The 22,182-nt window shown below is 40.9% G+C and overlaps 1 protein-coding gene across 2 annotated transcripts in view; it reads left to right on the top strand.

Annotated features, from left to right (window-relative positions):
• atxn7l1 (ataxin 7-like 1) overlaps nt 1-14,648 on the top strand; it is a 33,764-nt gene extending 19,116 nt beyond the window's left edge. For both annotated transcript variants that reach the window (XM_058625976.1, XM_058625977.1), the window contains 8 exons: nt 324-787; nt 4,431-4,513; nt 6,176-6,414; nt 7,152-7,365; nt 8,445-8,566; nt 9,191-9,730; nt 10,632-10,881; nt 11,253-14,648. In XM_058625976.1, coding sequence (XP_058481959.1) covers nt 324-787; nt 4,431-4,513; nt 6,176-6,414; nt 7,152-7,365; nt 8,445-8,566; nt 9,191-9,730; nt 10,632-10,881; nt 11,253-11,270 — 1,930 coding nt within the window. In that variant the 3' untranslated portion in view covers nt 11,271-14,648. The remainder of the gene's footprint in view (nt 1-323; nt 788-4,430; nt 4,514-6,175; nt 6,415-7,151; nt 7,366-8,444; nt 8,567-9,190; nt 9,731-10,631; nt 10,882-11,252) is intronic.
• Nucleotides 14,649-22,182: the final 7,534 nt, after the last annotated feature.

A 22,182-nucleotide genomic window follows, 5' to 3' on the forward strand; every position in this document is an offset into this window, starting at 1 on the left:
TAATTGATATTTTTTTAATCACCCATAAACAGTTATGAACAGTTCATATCTTTAAGTTGTCCTTCATATTTGTGTGTAGTTTACATCTCAAATCGAAATATTTATAAAAAAAAAGATTAATGCACTTGGATATTTCACCCAAACTATTGACATTTCCGCTATATCTGTTAAAGTATGGGGGCCAGTGCTGCTCGATGTCTTTTCTTGTTCTTAATGTGAAAATGAAAATGGATATCAGTAAAAAGTTCAACATCCCTAATATTTTTTCTTAAAATATCTCCACAATACTGACCCTCACTTTCTCTCTTTCTTTACTTCCTCAGCGTGTCTCTTCCAGTAGTAAGCCTCAAGAAGATGCCCTGCCTCAGTCGAGGTGACCCGACGTCCCAAGTGCGCCTCACCCCCGCTCCCTCCTCGTCTTCCTCCTATTCCCCGTCGTCCTCCCTCAAACCCGCGTCCCTCACTCCCCCGGCCTCTCAGCGCTCCGGCGAGAAGCTCACGAATGGCCGTGGCAGCAGCAGCAGCAGTGGGCCGTCCACACCGCGCTCCGCCACGCCTCCGTCTTCTCTGGACAGGAGGCCCAGTCCGTCGCGGTCGCCCCTGGACAGACAGCTGTCGTCCACGCCTTCTCCTTCCACGCTCGACCGGAAACCCTCCCCGTCAACTTTGCTTTCACAGCGATCTGGCGCCGCGTCGTCGTTATCGTCAATACTGTCGTCTTCGCCGTTGGAAAAGAAACAACAGAACGGGACGAAGGCGTCCTCCAAGTCACACAGGAGACTGTCAGGTTAGTTCTTTGAAATAGTATCCCTCAATGATTCTCTTCTGTGGAGGTGCACCTGCTTGTAGATCATCTGCGGTTGCAGCAAGAACCCGTCGCTGAGGGATTTGTATGTGTTCCGTGGCGACGCTGCACACAACTTTGCATCGGGTATAAGACAGAGCCCTCCGACTTAATTTAATTTAACTACTTTAAATTCATGTAGACACACACATTTCACAGCCTCAATGTGCAGCTACAGACAGGATTGAACTGTTTGTATTGTCAGAAAATATCGGTGCTTTTCCACAGTACACTTCTAGCACTACCCGGCTCGGCTCGACTCGACTCTACACGGTTTGGTTATCAGGCACGTCGCTTACCATTATTCCATAGTACCTCCTCAGTGTGGGCAGTGTCGTCATAGCAAGGGGTTTGTGATTTGGCAGTGCTTTCACTAAATACACCAAACTTTTTTTATTTTTTTTTATTTCCTCGCTTAATATTGGTGATTAACGCATGTTTTCAGGATCTTTTTAAGTCTCTTTACTTGATCTACAGTTCGGCACTGTTCGGTTTGATTCCCGTGTCGGAACATCGGGCTCATGACTCTTCCAGTGATGACACTGTCTGCCATACAGTGGAAGGCAAATCCGTTGATGTCACATTTAAGTATCGGCTTAGGTCGCTTCCAACCACGCCAGAGCAGGTACTACAAAACAATCACCGGGTACTATCCTGAAAAGAAAAGCGGAAAAAAAAAAATTGGGTAGAGTCAAGCCGTGTCATGCCAAGTTGTGCTAGAACTGTATCGTAGAAAAGTGCCATATGTGTGTTTAATGTACAGAATGGTAAAAACAGCAGTGGCGTCATCAATGAGCCTTGAGGAACCCCACAGTTTCTCTGCTGACAGCTTCATTCTTACATTTCAACTTTTTTCTCACCATCTCAAACTCAGACCTAAGAATATGCATAACATTCTCGTTACAGAGAGTTGTGATGAATGCTAAAGGCTATGGCTGTCTCTCTAATCCGTCTTTCCTCCTCTCCCGTGTCTCATCGTTTGCGCCACGTCTCGCTGTGCTCAAAGTGTCTGATTTACACCCTCTAATTCATGCGCTCCCACTGCCAAGAAGCTGCTCGTCTTCTTGAGAGATTTCCCCCCCACCTCCTGCGTCTCTATTTTTTATCATCCTCTCACTCTCCACCTCCAGCCCTGACCTCCTCCTCTCCCTTTCTCACACAGACTCTCATATTCGGCTTTGATTTACTTCACGCACTGATGTCTCAGTCTGGAGGTCTCACGCTGCTCATCATGAGCGTCTTTCTCACTCATCTTCTTCTTGCGGTCTGTCTTATTAGATTTCCCCTCTATCATCAGTGTCTTCACAACACACCACACAAACCCGTCCTACTCTCTCTCTTCTGTCCACTTCCGTTTTTAAGTCGCTGTGTGAACTTTTTAGGAAGCATGAGAGTTTGTTTATATCTACAAGTTCTGTGTAGTAGTTGCACATTCGCCTGTGTCTTCCTGCCCCACTCCATGTCCATCAGTAGCTTTGGACTCGTACCTCAAACACAGAAAGATTACAGGGATTATAGCAAAGGGCCAGCACAAGATTACAGCCCTCTGACAGCAACACTGTTTAAGATAACCTGCTGACTGCAGGTTGTTGTTGGCTGGAGGAGTTTAAGTAACAAAGGTCCATCTTTGGTTTCAAATGCGTTGGTGTCTCCACTTAGATTTGTCATTTATTAGTTGAGGCAGCGTGTGCATAACATGTATTGTTGTGTTGATTAAGGCCACGTCCAGACGGAAACGGCACGAAAACGTAAACAATCTCTTTTCTTTGCCATCTTCAAAAGGTTCGGCATCGTTTCAGGAAATACTTAAAACGCTGAGAAGCAAACAGAGAAGAAGACGTTGTAAACATTAGCTATAATAACAGAAACCGACACAGAATGAACTGAGCCAGGGGAAGAAAGGGAAATAATGTCTGCTTGTTTAAGTTTACAATTTGTGCCGTTTCCGTGTGAATATTTAGCAACTTTACAGACCTCCGGCGCCACTTTTTTCACCCCTGAGTGTGGAATCTCTAAAGCCAGGAAGTGTTCTAGTGATATGTATAATATACTATAATATAATACTGACGGCTTTTTTAGATTTTTCCGGTCCCTTAAAACGTCTGTCTGTCTCCAGCAAAAACAAGTATGCATATTCACCTAAAGCCGTTTCCGTGTGGACGGCCCCTGAGTTTGTCAGCTCCACACAACTCTCTATGTTTATTGGTATGATGCTTTATATAGTGGGACGGAAAGATTCTTGCAAGATTGCGAGATATTGAAAATTGCACTTAAATCAAGCAATCCATGTGCCAATCACAGCTGCTGCTGTTACCGACCTCCATGCAGCTCCAATTCGCTTTCCCGGATGAAGAAATAATGCTTTTAAGGACGGATGCACAGCGTATTACTTACCAAATTACAGTAGAAACACACATCACAAGACTTTCTCATCTCTTTCTCACCCACTCTATGTATGTGAGAGAGAGAGAGGGTGGGGGCTGGGGAGAGAAAACTAGGTCATAGGTCTTTGAGCCCACAGACCACAAATTCACAGGTGGAGATAGAGGTTCTGCACTGGAGCTTTACAAAATAACAATGATTTACTCACCAACGTCTGGGATTCAAGGACTCTAATCTGAAGACACTACTTTACGAACCTGCTTAAACAAAACCCAGCATGAAGTGTTTAATACCATTTTAAATAATCCATATCATTTACTATTTAAATGTTCACTGTTTTAGTCTCTTTTTATTACTTTGTCTACTTTCAGGAAACCTGCAATAACTAATGTGGTGGGCAGTTGAGAATCTCATGTTTTCATTTATCTGGTAAACTTGTAACAAAACGGCTATATCCATGATGTGTGCAACTTTGTCATGTTTCTCAACATGAGTCATGTTGAGTGATGCAATATTCACGCTTGTGAGTATCTAAATTCAGACTCCTGAGGGAAATTACCCCACTGTGTGCTCACCAGTTGCCTGTCTGTGTTTCTCTGCTGTTTACTAATGTGCAGGTAGTGAGCTTCTTTTTTTTTTTTTTTTTTTTTTTTTAAACTTTTACTGACAACAGCTGCTCACTGTGTCTGGAAACTATGCTGATTAGAGCTGTGAGAGTGAACAGTAAACACTAGCAAATCGGAACAGTAAACTAAAACAAATGAGAATGCGTCGCAGTGCTCCGTCACGCTGAGAAATGAAGAGTCGTGCCATTTCTTCTAGGTGCAGAGAAAGCACAAGTCTGTGGGGGGAATTAGCCTATTTCTCACTCGTTTTACAGCATCTGTAAACATTTTCTTTAGGAGCTAATGGTGTCAGTGGCTGATTTTAGCTGTTCCTCAGTAGGAAAATAGATGATAAAGCACGTCATATACGAGTGTATCGATTACCGTATTGCACGAGAAAGGATGAAGATATATCGCCAAATCGATATTCTCACCCACTCATTGCGACTGTCAAATGGCAAAACTTCAGACTTCATAAGGGGAGTTCTTTTTTGGAACGTCTGTGGTTAATATAATATATTATATATATATATGTATAATCATTGTAGCAGCTGGGAAATATTGTTGTGAAGTCATATCTGTGTGTGTATATTCCACAGGGAGAGTGTTTGATCCCAACAAGCACTGTGGAGTCCAGGATCCAGAGACCAAACGACCCTGCACGCGGTCTCTCACCTGCAAGGTAAGACAGCAAACACACGCACCATTGCCCACCCACGTGTTATTTCTGTGGCGGCGGCCGCAACGACAATAACAGTTTCTGACCCGTCTTCCTGCTTCCTGTCTGAGGCCGTCTCGCCAGGAAGTCAGCTTTGTTTGTTTATGTGAGTAATTATATTAAAGGGCATCGCGGCCGTATGACTCCCCGTGATTTCTGTTCACTTATCAATTGGTGCTCAAGTATTACCGAGGTAATTATAGACGCGCGACAAGGCTGCAATGTCTTCCTGCAGCAATACTTAATTTTACTGTCCTTTAATTACCTCAAGCAATCTTTACTAATTACTTCAAACTGGTTGTTAAGTCCTTAGCGATGCTCTAGACCAGTGTGTTTATGTTTTTCAGAGTGATCCGTGAGAATAGCTGCGTCTATGTTCCTTCCTACCCCGTTCTGTTAGTGAATTGGTTTAGGAGAAAATTGGATTTGAATCAACACAGTGTTGCGTATCGCGAAGGCTACAATTTAAGTTTGCACCTTTTGCACCAGAATCTCAATATTTGTAAACATATAAACAATATTTGCTCTACCACAGTTTGTCTCTATAAAAATATGTTCTATTTAAAAAGAATACGAGTAAAACAGTGTGCAGTGGCCGTGTCAGGGTGTGGGTGAAGTTATTTTTAAATACCGGGACATATCGCTCCATGTAATCTCTCCTTTCATCCACCTGCTCTTTGCTGCACTTTCAGTGGCTTATTTTTATTCTCTTACTTTCCTCACACAAGAGTAAATGTGAGTTATAGTTGGAAGTGCTGGCCTTACACTTTTTCAGCTACTTAATTATGTCCTTGATTTTTAGATGATGTACATACTACGAGTAATATTCCTAGTGCTGTTATGTCATCATTGGAGATATTTGCCAAAACGCATTAAAATCTAAATGTCACATTTTTTCAGCTTTGCAGGTTTCGTCAAAAATCCCGTATAGGACGCGTATTCTCATTTTTTAAAGTTTACAAAGAGGTTCTTAGACTTAATATAACCTATAAATGAGTGCAGGAAACCAAGCCGCTTTCTTTCCACGAGCAGTTCTGCCTGCCTAAGACACGCACACTGTGCAAAAGATGCAAAGGTCCATCGTTTGTTTCCAAACTCTCACGCGAAAGAACCAAATATCTGTAAACAAAATCAAAAACAAAATCTTTTTGTGCAACAGTTTCAGTCCAAATAAAAATAAATAAACAGTTTTAAAAGGATGTACAAACTAACTTTTATGAAGAGGCATATGGATGATTATATGAGGTTTTCTAACAACTGTTATGGGTGACATAGAATGGGAACAGTCCTTATATTTTATAGTATATAGAACTGGGATAGTTCATTATATTTATATAGTATTTGGTTGTTTATACAATTTGTTGCCTATATTTAATTTTTCATTTATGGGTTTTCAACTTGATCTCAAGTGGGCCGGACCAGTAAAAATAACATAGCTTAATAGCATAACAACCTATAAACAACAAGAACTTTTTCGCTTTGTTTTACATTTAAAAATATTATATATACTATAATATATTTATATATTATATATAAATATATAATATATATATATAAAATATATATATTTTTTTTTTACAAAACACATTGTTGAACCTTGTTTTTTTCTCCCGTTTTTCGTCACAGACTCACTCGCTAACCCACCGACGAGCCGTCCCCGGTCGCAGGAAACACTTCAACATCCTCCTGGCGGAACACAAGGGACGAGCGAAAGAGACGGAGAAGGACGGGGAAGGCGTGCAGGGAGCGAAGGAACGCTGCGGCCAGACTACCGCTACACAGGAGAGTCCCAGCAAGCCTAGCTGCCCCAACGGTCGCCCTCTGTCCACGCTCAAACTTCGGCTGGCAAACGCTCACATACCGAGGTAGGAGAGCGGACCGACACAGGATTGCACAGGATGTTTTTACGTTTAAAGTCGATATCATTTAGAAAGTAAAACCTTTTTCTGTGGTGATTTCCATCTCATTTTGTGGTTCTTAGTATCGAAAGTTCTGTTTTTTTCAAACGCTCATTATCCTACTGTGCCATCCTGACATACTCGTGGGCAGTGCTGCTCCATCCATGATTGTGACGTTTTGCCACCAGGGGGTGCTGTAAACAAGCGTGCAGGGAGGGAGAAACAATAGCAGAAGGATGTCAAATCTGCCCTTGTCACATGGAAGGAAATGAGAAACTAATTTCCTCTTTCCACTTAGTATACGATCCCTTGTTTGAGAAAGGAAGTTATTTAGGGTTCTGTGGCCTTGGCGGACATTCGCAGTGATATGACAGGGCTGATATGACACGAGTTTTCTGTCACATTGTTTCTCATTCTCTGTCTTTGTTCTCCACTCTGTTTGTTTTTCATTTCCTTTTCATTCCATTTCCTCGCCGCACACCTCTCCAGCCTCCTGTCGTCCACATTAATCTTTTGTTTTCTCTTTCACTTCTCTTTTATTTATGCTCGTCTCTCATGCAGCATGATCCTTCTTCTCTGTGTCTCCACATCAATCTCCCTCTCCATTTATGTCTATCTTCGTCCCCGTTTGTTTCCTTACACCTCTATCAGCACTTACCATGTGTCACCTTCACCCTGCTATCTTTCTAATATGTCCACTCCAGGGTCCCGGGGGGCTACGTCAACGCCACCTCCAGTTCTGTGCCCCCAGCACCGGCCCCTGCTGTGGCCGCTAACCCCGAGCTATCCCCTCTCAGCTGGGTGACGGCAGCGGGAGACGAAAGTCGGGTTTCCAGCGATGAGGGAGAGGCTGAGACTCCAGACGACACGGACCGACCTGCCGTTCTCTACTCTAATCGCCACCCGCAGCCTTTAGGGGTAAATACCACGTCTGCTTTTAGACATTTTCATGGTCCATAACCTGAGGGCCCTTCAGGCAGTATCTTCCAATTTTGCCTCGCAAGGTTTTGCTTTTTAAACGGCATTAAGAGGAGTTGTTGTGTTTGTGTTCCGCCCCAGCAGCAGTTCCTTATATCCAGTGTTGTTATTTCAAAGAAGGAGCAGAGGAGACGATGTTACTTTGTCTCGGAGGTAACTCAGAAAAATGGATCGTCTGACACCTTTCAAATCATTGAAAGCTTGGATCAGTCGCACATTGTGTTTAATCAGTAACAAATAACAATGTATGAAACCAGCAAAGTGGGTGTCATCTGCCTATCTGTCACCCGCAGAGGTTGCCAAGCAACCGGTGGCTAATTTTGGCCAAATTTTCCCAAACATTTCCCATTGTCTGAAATGCAACTCTATTCCAATTGAGTGTCCATGATTTATTTATCACCTGATGCAACCACAGTCGCCCCAGTTTTCTCGTGTTTCTCGACATTTCCATCGATTTTAGTTTTCAGTCAAATCTGATCCCCTCAGTGCAGAGTTACAGCTTCTGAAAAACATGTCGTGTTGTTCATACAAGGCCAAAAGATACTCAAATGAAGGCTGTCTGATTTCCTTTTTGTGTCCACCACTTGAATTACTCTTCGTCACTTCACCGGACAAATCGGTTGCAACTTCTTGTTTTGGAGCAAGTTTTCGGCCGAAATAAATATAACTTCGCCTCAGCGAAGAGAACGGACCGGTGTCATAGATTTTTAGCATTCTTTGTGTAATTTACGATCTCATCATTTTCCCTTTCTCTTTCATCTCTCCCTCTCTCTCTTTTTCTGTCATTTGACAACTCATTCATTTCACATCCTGCCCTCCTCCTCTCCCTCCCTGTCTTTTCGTCATCCTTTCACTGTGCCCTTCTCGTCCTCTTTAATCACTCTGTCTACCTCTACTTCCTTTCTCTTCACCTCCCCGCTGCCACATCGTCCTCCCGGTCTCTCCATCACTCTCCCACTTCCCGCCGCTCTCGTCACTCCTCCTCCTCCTCCTCCTCCTCCTTCTCCTCCTCCCTCCAGTTTTGCGTATACAGCAGCCGGCTCCTGGGACGTGGCCACTACGTGTTTGACAGGCGATGGGACAGGATGAGGCTGGCGCTGCAGAGCATGGTGGAGAAACACCTCAATGCACAGATGTGGAGGTGAGTGAAACAGGGTCAGGAGATGCTTTTTATTCAACCTTTTAATGTTTTAAATATCATGCATAACTGGTTTATCAATAAAATTTGTGTTTTGGGTTCCAATGGTTTGTCAACCTGCATTTAAAACCCCTGCTCTAGGTCATTTTTGTTCAAAACTACTTATTTGTATACTACATGCTTAAGAAGCAAAAGTAAAATAATCTCCTCAGCTTTAAATCAGCTGATATTGATATTTATCACAGTCAAATATCAGATAATCAAAGATAACAAGAGTTAAAGAAAGAAAGAACGAAGGACAAATTGTGTTGTTTTTTTTTATGGACATAAAACACTTGTTTCATGAGTCATTTGACACTATATCAATATATGTATATGATCTTTGTTATATTGAAGAAATTACATCAGAGTATAAATGTTTATTGTAGGCCAACTTGTTTTATTAAAGAAAGAAAATTCTTAAAACAGAAGGTTTTAATCTTTAATTACACAAAAAGAATTAAACCAAAAAAGGCAGACGTGAATAGGGAATAGTTCATTTAAAAAAAGCACTCTTAAGTAGAATACAGGGCATTGATTATTAATAAAGTAATAAACTTATATTGTTAATATTCCTTTGGGTTCTAGGAAAGTGCCTCTGGCTTCCGACAGCCTCCTCCCCCTCTCCTCCTCTGGTACCTCCTCCGTCCCTCCTCAGCAGACCTCGTCTCCCACATCTGTCGCTTCTCCTCTCCTCGCCTCCCCCTCGGACTCCCTGTCCTGTACCGCCAGCTCCACCCAGTCCACAGCCGGTGTGCTGTGCGTCCAAGCCCACGCCCCCTTTTCTACACCGGGCAAAGCCCGTAACAGCGCCCATAAAACCAGCCGCCCATCCAAAGACAAGGAGGACTCCGACGTAGGATCTAAGAAGAGAAAGAACTCTTCCTTCTCCTCCTCCTCCTCCTCCCTTTCCTCTCCTCCGCCGTCTTTGTGTTTGACTGTGGATAATCACAAGAGGAACGGCAGCAGCTATCATCCTACTTTACAAAGTTCAGGAGCGGCCGCTGCCGCTGCCTCCCCGTTCAAGAAAAAGGGAGTGGAGCGCGGCGGAGGAAGCGGGCTTTGGCACGGCGGAGATGACTGGCTGTCGAGATCTGACGCATCCCAAAGCCTGAACTCGCAGAGCAGGTGGGTCATGGACTGTCAGAAATGTGAATCACAGTATGTTGTAATTTGCTTTCAGCGGCAGATCGATAGTGACAAAATACACTCAATAAAATGGGGAAAAAGAGCTTCATTAAGAGCATTTGAATGAAATATTTTACATTAATCTCTATTTTTTAAATATCTTTTAAATTGTCATCTTTCTTCACAGATTTGAATTCTAGGACCTTTTGTCGAAGTTTTGTTGCTGTTTCTTGCTTCTTCAAGATGAAGTCACTTTTTTTCCAGTAGTTTTGTGAAAGTTTATTTAAGAGTATAGTGTGCTCATTTAAAATGCTAAATCCATTTTTATTGCTGCTGTTTTTACGGTTTTGAAGGAAATTACGACTATAGTCCAGTGTGCAGAGAAAGATGACGGAGAGAGTGGTGTGTGTGTGTGTGTGTGTGTGTGTGTGTGTGTGTGTGTGTGAGAGCAGAGAGGATGGTACTCGGCTATGAAGACAGGTGTTTCCCCTAAAATATAAAACACGCTTAAATCTGGCAATTTTATTCCTATAAAATTAGCTCCTACTGTAGGGCTGAACAATTTTGAATAAATATGTACAGTACGTTCTTATTTTCATTCAAAAAACATATTTAAAAGGATTCATGTGTGATATTTGTGTTGCTCTGTGAGAAACAAAGTATTTCTTCAGTCTGTAGAATAAGATGTGTATAGATCAAGTCAATAATTCATCTAAAATGATATTTTGACACACCTTTTGGCTAGAACAAATATTGCGCCTCCTGCAATTTGAAAATTGTAGTAAGCTGTATCGCAGTTTCGCTCAAATTTCGATTAATTGTTCAGTCCTATCCTACTGTACATTGAAGGTTGAGCTGATGTCGTGTCACTAACGTCACGTTCCCTCCTCTGTTGGTCCAGTCGCAGTCTTGGCAGCACCAGTGTACCATACACATCCAGAGAGCCTGCCTCCGCAGCCCATCAGCCCCTGGCTCCGCCCTCTGCACCGCTGGCTTATGGGGGAGGAGTGGAGGGGAGGAAGAGGAGGAGTCCGAGTTCCTACAGAGGAAAGACCGGCAAGCTGAGCAAGCCGGGCGATCTGGAGAGCCTCTTTGGTAAAGGAAATGACATTGGGGGCATACTGACATATGGACCTGAATCGCCGCGACAGGTCGGTACTTGTTTTTTTGTATGGGAGTGTCTACAGTGGCCTGGAGGCGCAAACCATTATTTTTATAAAACGTGAAAATCCACAAAAACAAACAAACAAACAAATTGTACCGATACTGTTTTGGTTCGATCTTATTCATAAACAATAGGCAATCAATCTGATATAGCACCACTTCCTTTCAACCTCGCTTTTCAAAATAAGTACTAGTTCATTCACAATTTAATTGTTTAATTTGTTTCAACTTTTCTTCATTTGTGTTGGGATTTGTAAAAGTGTTTCATGTATTGTTCCGTATTAAAAACTGTGACAAAAAAAAACAAAACACATTTAATGAAAGCCAGTGATTAAATCTGTCCTCCTCTTCTTCACAGGCCAAGTTGCATCACTGACAAGAACCTGTTTCCTGGACAGAACGTTGGGCAGCTGGTTCATCACTGTTGGCGACCTTCAATCTCACCACTGTTCCGCGAACATCGCTGTGACATCAGGGCTCTGGAGATTTTCACTCACGGGGGCGGCACGGCGCGGCAGTCACTTCCTTTCCTTGAGTGTGGATCGCTTTGATGGAATGCTACCGTGTGCCGCTGTGTTCGATGTGTTTTTTTCAAAATAAAAGACAAGTGGCATCCAAAGGAAACTTCACGGATGAAAAGGGAAAATCGCCTATAAAAAAAAAAATCAAGTCACTATATTTTTTGAGGAGTAATTTAAAGAAAAAAAACAATCAGATTTTTTTTCTCTTTTCTGGTTGTTTTGCCTGTGTTCTGGAATCATTCTGATTCTTTTCTGGGAGATATATAGTTGAAGGACTTAACTGACACGACTACTGTAGAACTCGGATCTCAGCTATGCTACCCCCTTTTGTCTTTATCTCCTCCTCAATGATGGAGGAGACAACAGCATTTCTCTCCACCTTTTTTTTTTTTTTCCTGTTTCTCCTTCCATATCCATCCCAGAATGCCTGTATTCAAAGTGCACTTACCACCCCTTGACTCCAGAGCGTTTCCACAGCCGCACGAGGACCTGTTCACGCGAGGGAGGGGGAGGAAACAAACGGAGCCGCATCATCATGCATTGCAATTTCAATAACAGGAAGAAGTGTGACTCGATTCGAAGATTTTTTATATATATTTGTATCTATATACATATATATATATATATATATATATATATATATATATATATATATATATATATATATATTAAATCTGCTTTAAATGTTGCAAGTAACTTGTAACTAGTAATATGTGTCAGGACTTGCACCCAAAAAGGAATTATGATTTTACGATGGTGTTGGATGTTTTTTGTATGATAATTTATGTTTTAAAATGTTTGTTTTCTAAAGGACTATTAAGGTTTGAGTCATTTTGAGCAAAGGAAAAAAAAACAAATTTCTTTGGCAATTTGAAGAAGTATTATGATACAATGTGTACATATCTGTTATTATTTTTGTATTTATTAATATTGTGTGCCCTTTTATGGAATATGAACTAGAAGAGGGAATGTTTTTTTTTTTTTTTTACCTCTTGCGCCTGCGTTGAATGAAACTGATGAGAATGGTCTGGTTTCTCAAAACTTTCCGAGATTAAGCGTGTTTCGACTCGCACACGTTGGCTGATTGTAACACAAACTGTGGTTTCTGTTTAAGTCATTTTATAGACTGTGTTGGCTAAATGACAACAACCTGTGGTTCTAATTAGGGATGGTATCTCAAACGAAACAAAGAAAGAAAGAAGAAAAAAAAGGGATTATTCGTTGAATATTCTAAACTCTCTAAAATAGAAGTCGCTAACGAGATGCATTCAAAGACCCTGGTAAATTTCATGAAGTCTGCGGAATCTACATTGTGTTAAAATTAGAAGAGCAGCTCCGAGATTAGTTCAAGAAACCTCTTGAATTTCATCCTTTCTGCAAACACATGTGATGCCACTCACTAAGCGCTTACTGCTGCTGCTGCCACCACCTTAAAAGCTGTTTTATAAACAAATTAGTAATAAAATGATCCAATATTTATGCCCAGCTCTAATTAAAAGTCAAATCTTCACTCAAGGTCCACATCCATTTCTCGAGAGCTTCCATCTGCGTCCTGCATTCTGTGTCCCAACTCCAGACTTACTCTGTACTATATGCTGCTGCTCTCCTAGATTAGTGTTGTCGAATGTTCTATTTTCACAGGAAGTTGTACCGTAAACGCAGGGAACCATGTCGGTCAGGTGTCTTTTGCTGCTTAGACTTTCCAAAACAAAGTAACCATTTAAAAAATACTTAATTCTGAAGCCATTTTGCAATACTTTATGCAATTTTTAAAATTGTTCCTATGTGCATTAGACGCCACACTTTAATAGAAATGCGATTGACGTGCTGATTTATTTTTTTAATGCACTCTCTAGTGGTCGTTTGTTGCAGGAAGTCGGAAGGTGGAGGTCGTCCTCTTAAGCACAAGGTCGGGGGCTCGACGCTCGTGTGCTGATCGGGATATTTACGACCTCTCTCGTCGTTTAAGTCTTTCTAAAGAATATTTTTTGTTAGGAAGATTAACTGTATAAAAAACATTGGAAAGTAACCTCTCTCTGAACCCTATGCGGTTCCTCTTTTCTGGTCAGGCAGAAAAACTAACCACTGGACAGAAAATCAATTTTTGTACTGAAAGCGTATTCAATTCAAGACTGATGTATCTGAATTCCCACAGTGACTATTCAGGGAATGCTCTTTCTAGTTCATGCCACCTATACAATGTGCGTCTGATGTAATCTAATTGGTTTTGTGAAACCAGCCTATGGTTTTATTATAAAGGGCCCCACGTTCCTGTTTGCTTGTGGTTCTACTCTGTTTTTTTTCCCCCCTAAAACATTCAAATCTGAATTGTCTTCAGAGCCTGATTGGTGACGTCTAACCGTTTTGGGTTATTTGGGATCAGTTCAGCGACACTGAGTGTGTGATCTTTGTTTTTCCCCTGTTGATGCACATGGTACTTCACAGTGTAAATGTCTTTCCCCCCCCCCCCCTACTCGTTCCCTCTGTTTTGAAGCTTGTTGCCACCTGTGGACGCTCACACATGTTAAACTCGACCATCAAAGACCAGCAGATTTCCTTGAGAGTAGGTGGCTCTCGCATTGCCCTACAGGCAGAAAGAAAATAAATCGAAAATCCAGCTCGGTGTGTTCGCGTGACACATCAAAGATTGTGATCTCGTTGCACTAAGGAGACGTTCTCTGACTCAGTGTTGATAGCAATAGGAATGAGAAAGTTACAGTTGGTTGCAGCTAAAACTAAGATGAAGCTCATGGATGTTTGTACATTTTGTTGTCGCTTTGAAACTATAGAGGTATTGACTCTTCTCTTCTTGAAACCTTCCCCCTTTCTCTTTTGTCGTCGCACTTTGTCACAAAGAAAGCCCGCTACTTTAATCAATTTCTATTTATATAAATATTTGAGATATGAATCTGTCTCTATATTTTTAAAGGATGGCGTCAGTAGTAAAAAAAAAGAAGTTAAACATTAAATATATTCTTGGCGGGAAGGTTCCTAAACCAGCACAATGTTATTATTATTATCATCATTATTTTTCTGTATCTGATCAAAACTGTGGTGACTTTTGAATGTCTGACAAATACTTTGTAAACATGTTGGGTTTTAATTCAGTCTCTCTGCGTTCAGATCACAAGAAAAAAACAACAAAAAAACATTTCCTATCCAAACACTTTTAACACTTGCTGTAAAAAGAAACGGTCTTATATTCACGCTTTTATTAAATGATTGAAAGTGGATGTTGTCTCGCTGTTGCGCTGCTAAGTTTGAAGGGAAGTCCCACCGTTGACTGTCTGTTTTCTGTCATATTTCTACATGCTGAATATGTTCTGTCGACAGGAGCCGTCGTTGCTGTCTGACATGTTTTTCTGCTGCTGCCGGAGAGGAGAGAGAGAGAGAGAGAGAGAACAGAGCTTTTTCATGAGTTGTCAGTGTATATGTGTTGTTGACACATTTCTCTGCTTAAATTTTACCGGATGCTTGGAGAACGGCCTCCAAGCCAAAGTCTGACAGGGGTTCAAAAGATTTGACTCTTTTGTTTGTTTTTTCTCAGCAGCCCGATTCCAGTGACGGCGATATCGGATGGTCTGCTGCGCTGAACCTGTGGATGAAGAGGATCAGTCATACTGACAGTGGTAATCTCCACACCTTTTCTTTAAAGCCTCAGGCAGGTTGACACTTCTGAGTCCTTTTGCCAAAGGTTTGTGTCCATTTTTTGGATGGATTGCCATAATATTTCAGCTAATCATGGTGCACAGAGGATAAACCCTGAACACAGAAGGGGTTCCCTGGCTTGTTGATTTAGTCCCGCAACTGTATTACTACTTTCTACCGTACTAGATCAAGTAGCAACATAAGAATTGATTGGCGATTTACCTTTGTCATCCATCCATCCATCTTCTACTGTTTTATCCTCCATATGAGGGTCACGAGGGGCGTTGTGCCAGTGTCAGCTGACATAGGGTGGAAAGGCGGGGTACAACCTGGACAGATCCATCACAGTCCATCCCAGGGCCACATATAGAGACAAACTACCATCCACTCTCACACTCACTTTCAATTTAGAGTGTCCAATTTGCCTAATCCCCATATTGCATGTTTTTGGACGATGAAGCTCCATGCAGAAAGGCCCTTGTTCCAACCGGGTCTTCTTGCTGCAAAGGCAACAGTGCCAACCACTACAACCGTGTGGACGCTTTATCATCCATTTGCCTCTAAATTGGAACATTCATTCATTCATTCATTCATTCGCCGTCTACCGTTTTATCCTCCACATGAGGCTCGCGGGACTGCTGGTGCCGATCCCAGCTGACGTAGGGGCAAAAGTCACCGGTCCATCGCAGGGGTCAACATATAGAGACAAACGCAGTCACACCTGTGGGCAAGTTAGAGTGTTCAATTAACCCAGTGTTCCCCGACCCTGGCCCTCGCGGACCCGTGTCCTACATGTATTAGATTTGTCCCTGTTGGTGACGAGCTGACTATTTGAATCTGGTGTGTTAGAGCAGGGGAAAACATCTAAATCCTGTCCCACGCTAGAGGGTTTTTTGAAGCTGACTTGATTTTATAAAACGTACGATATTCAACGTTTGAATCCTGAAAAAGCACAGACCAGACGGTCCAGTCAAGACACAGGACGACACACTTGGAGATTCCAGGGATTTGGGATATCACAGAAACTGGTGTGATTTAATGTGATTTCAGAATATAAACAGACATGGAGGCGGGCCATTAAGTTAATAGCTGTTAACAAGAGTATGCAACGTCCATTTCCCGGGTCACCTCGCTCTCAGTGGTTATTGCGGGGGTTCTGCCCATGCCCCCCCAAACGATACCTACATTGATTTGAAACTGGGAAGACTCTGCTGCGTCCCATGACGTTAAAATCACGTCTGTTGATCCCTCACACTACAGGATCATTTGGCCGGATAATCTGTTAAAATCAGATGAAAATCGGAAGGCACCTGCGATTGTCGGATGTGCCAGATCGTGACCGGAATCCCGCCAGTTATCCTCCAGTGTGGGGCAGGCTTTAAACATGTAGGACAATGGTGCCGGAGGACCAGGATTGGCAAACCTCAGCATGTTTTTGGACTGTGGGAGGAAACCGGAGAACCCGAAGAAAATCCACACACACACACACACACACAACACAGTAAGGCAGGACCTGAACCCGCAACCTTTAACTCCTCAGGGGACAAAAAGTATTACTATTTTCCCACAGTCTTCCAGTCAATCGTAAGTTCTTTTTTTCCAACACTAGAGTCGCCCACAGGTGGCTATTCCTTCTATTCTTACTTCCTGAATAGCCTCGCTGATCTCTGTACAAACTACAGAAAGTGTGAGTGTGTGTGTGCACAGGATTGACTGTGGATCGTGGTTTTTAGCGAACTTTGAACACAGACCCGTGACTATGAAAGCGTCATCTTCTCCACAGCAGGATGACTTTCCAGGTTAACGTCCAGCTCGAGCTTCTGTGAACATACACCAAAAAAAACCCCACCATTTGCTCTCTTGACTCCTGAAGCCCGCAGGAAATTACCTATGATGGGAAGAAAATGAAGCCAGAAACACATTTTGTGGAGCATGTAATTGGGTGAAAAATCAAGCGAGCTTTGGGGAGCCTTCCCCCCCCCCCCCCCCCCCCCCCCCCCCGATGCTTGTGAGAACAAAGTGATTCCATTTATTGCACCCTTTATCATCTATTTACGTAGCTTAATGGCTTGTAATGCAGCATTTGAATCACACAACGAAAACTTGTGGTAAATATACAACACCTTGAAGTAAGATATTGATTCCGAAAGCAAAAGATTGTGTCTTGATAGTCGGGGACATTTTATCTCTTTAGAGCTCTGGTTTTATGTTGTTGTTGTTAACAGTGGAGAACCTGCTTTAGAGAATTCATCACCGCTTCATCCAGTCAGTCCACAAATTGCCCCAAAGCACAACACACACATTCACTTACTCCTGAGCTTTTGATTTGTCATTACCTGGTTTGTTTTTGTTTTTTTAACAGTTTTGTAATGACACTAACGGCAACTGTCTCCAGTAATGATGATGTCAAAATGAATTTGACATCCATTTTCCAGACAGCGCAAGTCATTCATAACGTCCATGCAAGTGCTCGTGCCTAATTTGTCCTCAGGACTGAGTTATATGTGACCGTAGACCCCAGAGAGAGGGTGTCTCAGAGAGGCAAATACAATTAGTATTAATAATCAAGAGATGAAGAACTGCTGCGCGTGTCATTTTTTGATATCGTGCCTTGTTATGAGAGAGTGGAGGTTTCGAAACTGACAGGAAGAGGCAAGATAACTTGATAACAGGACTAAGGTTAAGAAAAAACCTGAAGTCAGAAAAAACCTAAAAGTGAAAGAAAGTTGGCTGCGTCAATCATTTGTTTCTTTTAAAAGTAAATTGTTCAGCCCTAAAACATACATTTACTTCTTTCTGTCTAGGCAATACAGGAGCTATAACTCTGATTGTGTTTAAAATGAAGCTTGTGCACAGAGCATATTATGTCACCAAGGGAGGGCTAAGAACAGTGGAAAAGCTACGGATCTGCTTTTTAAAGAGATTTTAGTACCACTAAGGGTGCGTGGGCCCTAATTTTGAATCGAAAGTGATTCACTTGAACACAAGAAACTAATTCTGATTATATTTTCATGGATATGGAAGTCACAGCGCTTTTACTTGGAACCCGGTGTGTTCAGTCTAAAATTACACACATCTATGTCGAACCGGCTATAGCTGTCACACGCACAGATGGCTGCCGCTGCCATATATCACCACTCTGCAGACAAATCACGGCATCCAATTAGATGTATTTGAGCCTGACATCCAGCAGGCTGTTCCTTCCTACCCATCGCCCTCTGTGGTGCTCTTTACATGAATGGAGCTGAATGAAATGACTGACAGGGCGATGTAAAAAAGTAAAGTAAAACAGAAAAAAATCCCTACAACATTGACACCTTGTGGCCAGATACACCTCTAACACGACCCATCATCTCATCAAGCAGCAGTTACAAGCAGCTGTGATTGCTGCACAGGTCGACCTCTGAATTCAGAATAAGAAGCCTGCCTGGCAACACTGGGAAGTAAGTTTCAGATTTATAATTTATTTTTATTTGGATCCCTCTTGAAAAGTCCCAACTAACAATAATAATAATAATAATAGAGGTCAAATTTTGACCACACCTCCCTCCAAACAAGGCCCACTTGTAGCCCCCCCCGTGCAATAATTATAAACAGGCTTTTTAAATTACCAGTGTAAACAAATTATTTATGCACAAAAGTGGCCTATACGTGTCACCGTGCCGTGCGGTGTGATAAATGCAGCCCGCATGTACCCAGGGAAGATAAAAGCTCTAGGTTCCATTCGGTCACGTCCATGAATGCTGAGGAGTTTCTCCCCCATTGCAAACAGCATTCTTATGATAATGGAATAATGCTTTAGTGCTTTAGTTAATTGTGCATAGGCGATAGTGGTGGGCACCTTTTGTTGGGAGCTCTCGTGAGACCAAAGGGAGAGAAAAAAAACTGGTAGGGATTATAGATTCCTCCCCATCAAAACATTTGGAACTTTAGTGTTTTTCTTATTATTGGACTGATTTTAAGATTTTAAGCCAAAGATACAACAGGTGTCAACACGTCCAAATTAAAATGTCATCCTCTTCTGCGTAAAGTTGTTTATTGGCTTTGCATAAGTGGGACATTTTCTTCTTAAATACACTTACAGAGTTCGACCCTGACAAGTATAGTAGTCTCATTGGGACGTCTATTGGATTTACTTCATTTCATTTAGAGGCTTTTGGCTAATATTGTTTTCCCAACACATGCTTTAGTGTCTAAAACATGGAGCTGTGTGTACACACAATATAGGACAACTATATAACCACAAGGGTAATTGATTTAAGATAAAGCATTTTTTTTTTTTTAAAGAAAAGCACAAATTGTTAATGAATAAAAAGAAATCATTTATTGTTAGTCTGTGTTTTTGTTTTGGTAGATGGTTTTCAGGCCTTCAAAAGTATGAATAACAATACTACGATGTGTGTTATTTGTGTGTTACTCCATAGGACTGCATGTCCTTATTAATGTGGTCAGAAATGCATAATACTTTTGGATGTCATTATTTGGCTGCTTATTATCCCACTGAAGTCCATGTTTTACTCTTAGAAATCAGTCACGTCACAGTGTTGAACACATGAACCCTGCACCTCATGTTCTCATCAATAATAACACCGTCTCTGCCTCCTCCTCTCTTTCACACTACTGACCACAGCCTCCGGGGTTTTTTAAACTCCTCACTTTCTCAGGTGCCATTGTATGGGGTCGCTCGGGTTGCCAGGTCCTCAGTTTTCCCACTAATGGTGACATTCTTCAGAGAAAGCTTCTAACGCTGTTACGGACCAGGGGCTCCCATAAGAGGTAGACTGATTAATTGGTTGCCCTGATTATTCTGCCCCAATGTTTTTTTTTTTTTTAATTATCATTTTTTAATTATCTACGTCCATCGCTCTCAAACGGTGGCACGTGTACCACCAGTGGTACACAAGCTACCTCTGGTGGTACTTTAGAGGAAATTCTAAATTCTGTTCTACTGTATATACCAGGGTATGTGGAATTTTGCTTTGAGTGCGTTGAAAATGAAACAAATAACAATGAGAGTCACCTTATCTCTCGCTCCAGCTTAATCATATTTCACTTTACCAGTGTCTGAAGAATATGTGAGGAAGAGGAAGATGATGAGAGAGCAAATGATCGTATTGCTAATAAATCTCCCTCCTGTGAAAAGTGTAGCTGACTTTGCTCTTGATATAAAAAGTTTGACAACCGCTGATCTACATTGGGTCATAATTATTATTTTTTTAAAGCAATTGATCAGTTATTACTTGTAAATGTGAGTTCTCCAAAAACTTGATAACTTCCTTTAAATAACTAAATATCTATATTTATTTTCATCAAAAAGTTTAATACTGACTTTATACTATTATTATTTTTGTTGTGTAACATAACCTGTTATTATTAAACTGTCGGATGGAGGGGAAGAGGACAACAAACATTGGAAAAAATAAATAAATAAAAAAGCTAGTTACCAAAGTTTATTTTTCACTTTCCTATCCAAGGTCCCTTCTCGAGTGGACCACTATTGGCTGCATTATAGACATGGAAAATATATATATATATATATATATATATATACATACATACATATATATATACATATATAATTAACATATATATAATTAAATTAATGTAATCCAAATTCTACCAGACTACATACCAAAAAATATATTGTGCTGGTTTTGTCACACAGACCCAAAAACTATGCAGCTGGCACTAATTACCTTAATATCAGTTAGTAAGTCAGGTAATTTAGCTTTAGTCTGTTTCATGCTTAATTCAGCTGTTGTTATAGTTTCTTTATTTTACATTACTTAAGTCTACTTAAGATTATTCATTCGGAAACAAGGTAAGGGTTTGCTATCTTTGTATAAGGTTGTTTTTAAGTTTATATTTTAACCTGAAGTTACTAATTTCATAAACAATGACTGTACATTACAGTATACTGTGCTTTAACGCAATAAAACTGTAGATTAGATGAATTGTTATGCCACCCCTCATTGTGAAAAATAATTATAACACTAATAATAATAATAATAATGATAATAATAATGCTAATCTAGCTGTTTTATGCTTGCAGCTGTTGCTGGGCCTTTGAAGGTAAGCTAACTAGCTTTGATGAGAAATGGCATAAAGTTGTATTTGTTGGCCAGAAACATTCCCACAACTGTAATTTTTATGACATAAAACGACAATACACTATGTGTTTTCATAGTTGACTTTGTTTTGTTAGTTTTAAATATGTTAAACGTTGTAGTGAAAAAGTAGTAGTGAAAGTAAGTGAGGCTAAACATTTGATGAAATAATTTTGCTAAGCTAACAAGTTAGCCATTAGCTAAATGTATAGCTAGTAAATTAAAGTGCATTAGACACGTTTTAACACGTGAATATTATTTAAATTTTTTTTAAACTTGAGTGTAAGGCACATAACTTAAACTGTGGTTCGCACACATTTTATATGGGACTCACTTTTGTAAGATAAACAAATTGTCAAATGTGTGCATGCTATTTACATTTCTTATCAATCTAGTGACGTTTACTGTTACTTTTTAATATGTAAACATGGCATTTCCAGTAGATAATTTGATAAATAAAGCACAACTTCATTTGGTGCATGATGTATACATGTACACATACTGTAAGTAAAGTATAACAATGTGCTAATTTATTGAGCTAACAATATAATCAATATATCTCAGGTTTAATCGGATATTCATTGATTCATTTGCACTTGTGTCTTTCACATACAATAAGTTATCTTTGGGTTGTGAATACTTGAGGCAGCATTTATAAAGATAACTTTATCTTAATCAGTTGTCTAAAGTTTCGATTAAGGCTCCCTGGAGGGTCTTCATTGAATGACCAGTAAAATGAGTCACATGGATTTCAATGTGCTTATTTGTATAGTGTGGGAAGTGATGTTTGACCAGTTAAATATCATAAACTTCTTCCATAAATCACGCAAAAGGAGATTCGTGTGTGAGGAGAATGTGGAGAAACTGTTACCAAGTATGAGCCAGTAGTTAAATGTGTGTTTTTTTATTTATTATGATAACAAATATAGGCTACAGCCACTTAATATTTTAACCAGAATAAAACACATCTTTATTTCCGAACACTCCACAGTAAATACGACCCATAGTTGAC

Source organism: Solea solea, chromosome 3, assembly GCF_958295425.1.
Source record: "Solea solea chromosome 3, fSolSol10.1, whole genome shotgun sequence".
In the NCBI taxonomy this organism is placed as follows: Eukaryota; Metazoa; Chordata; class Actinopteri; order Pleuronectiformes; family Soleidae; genus Solea; species Solea solea.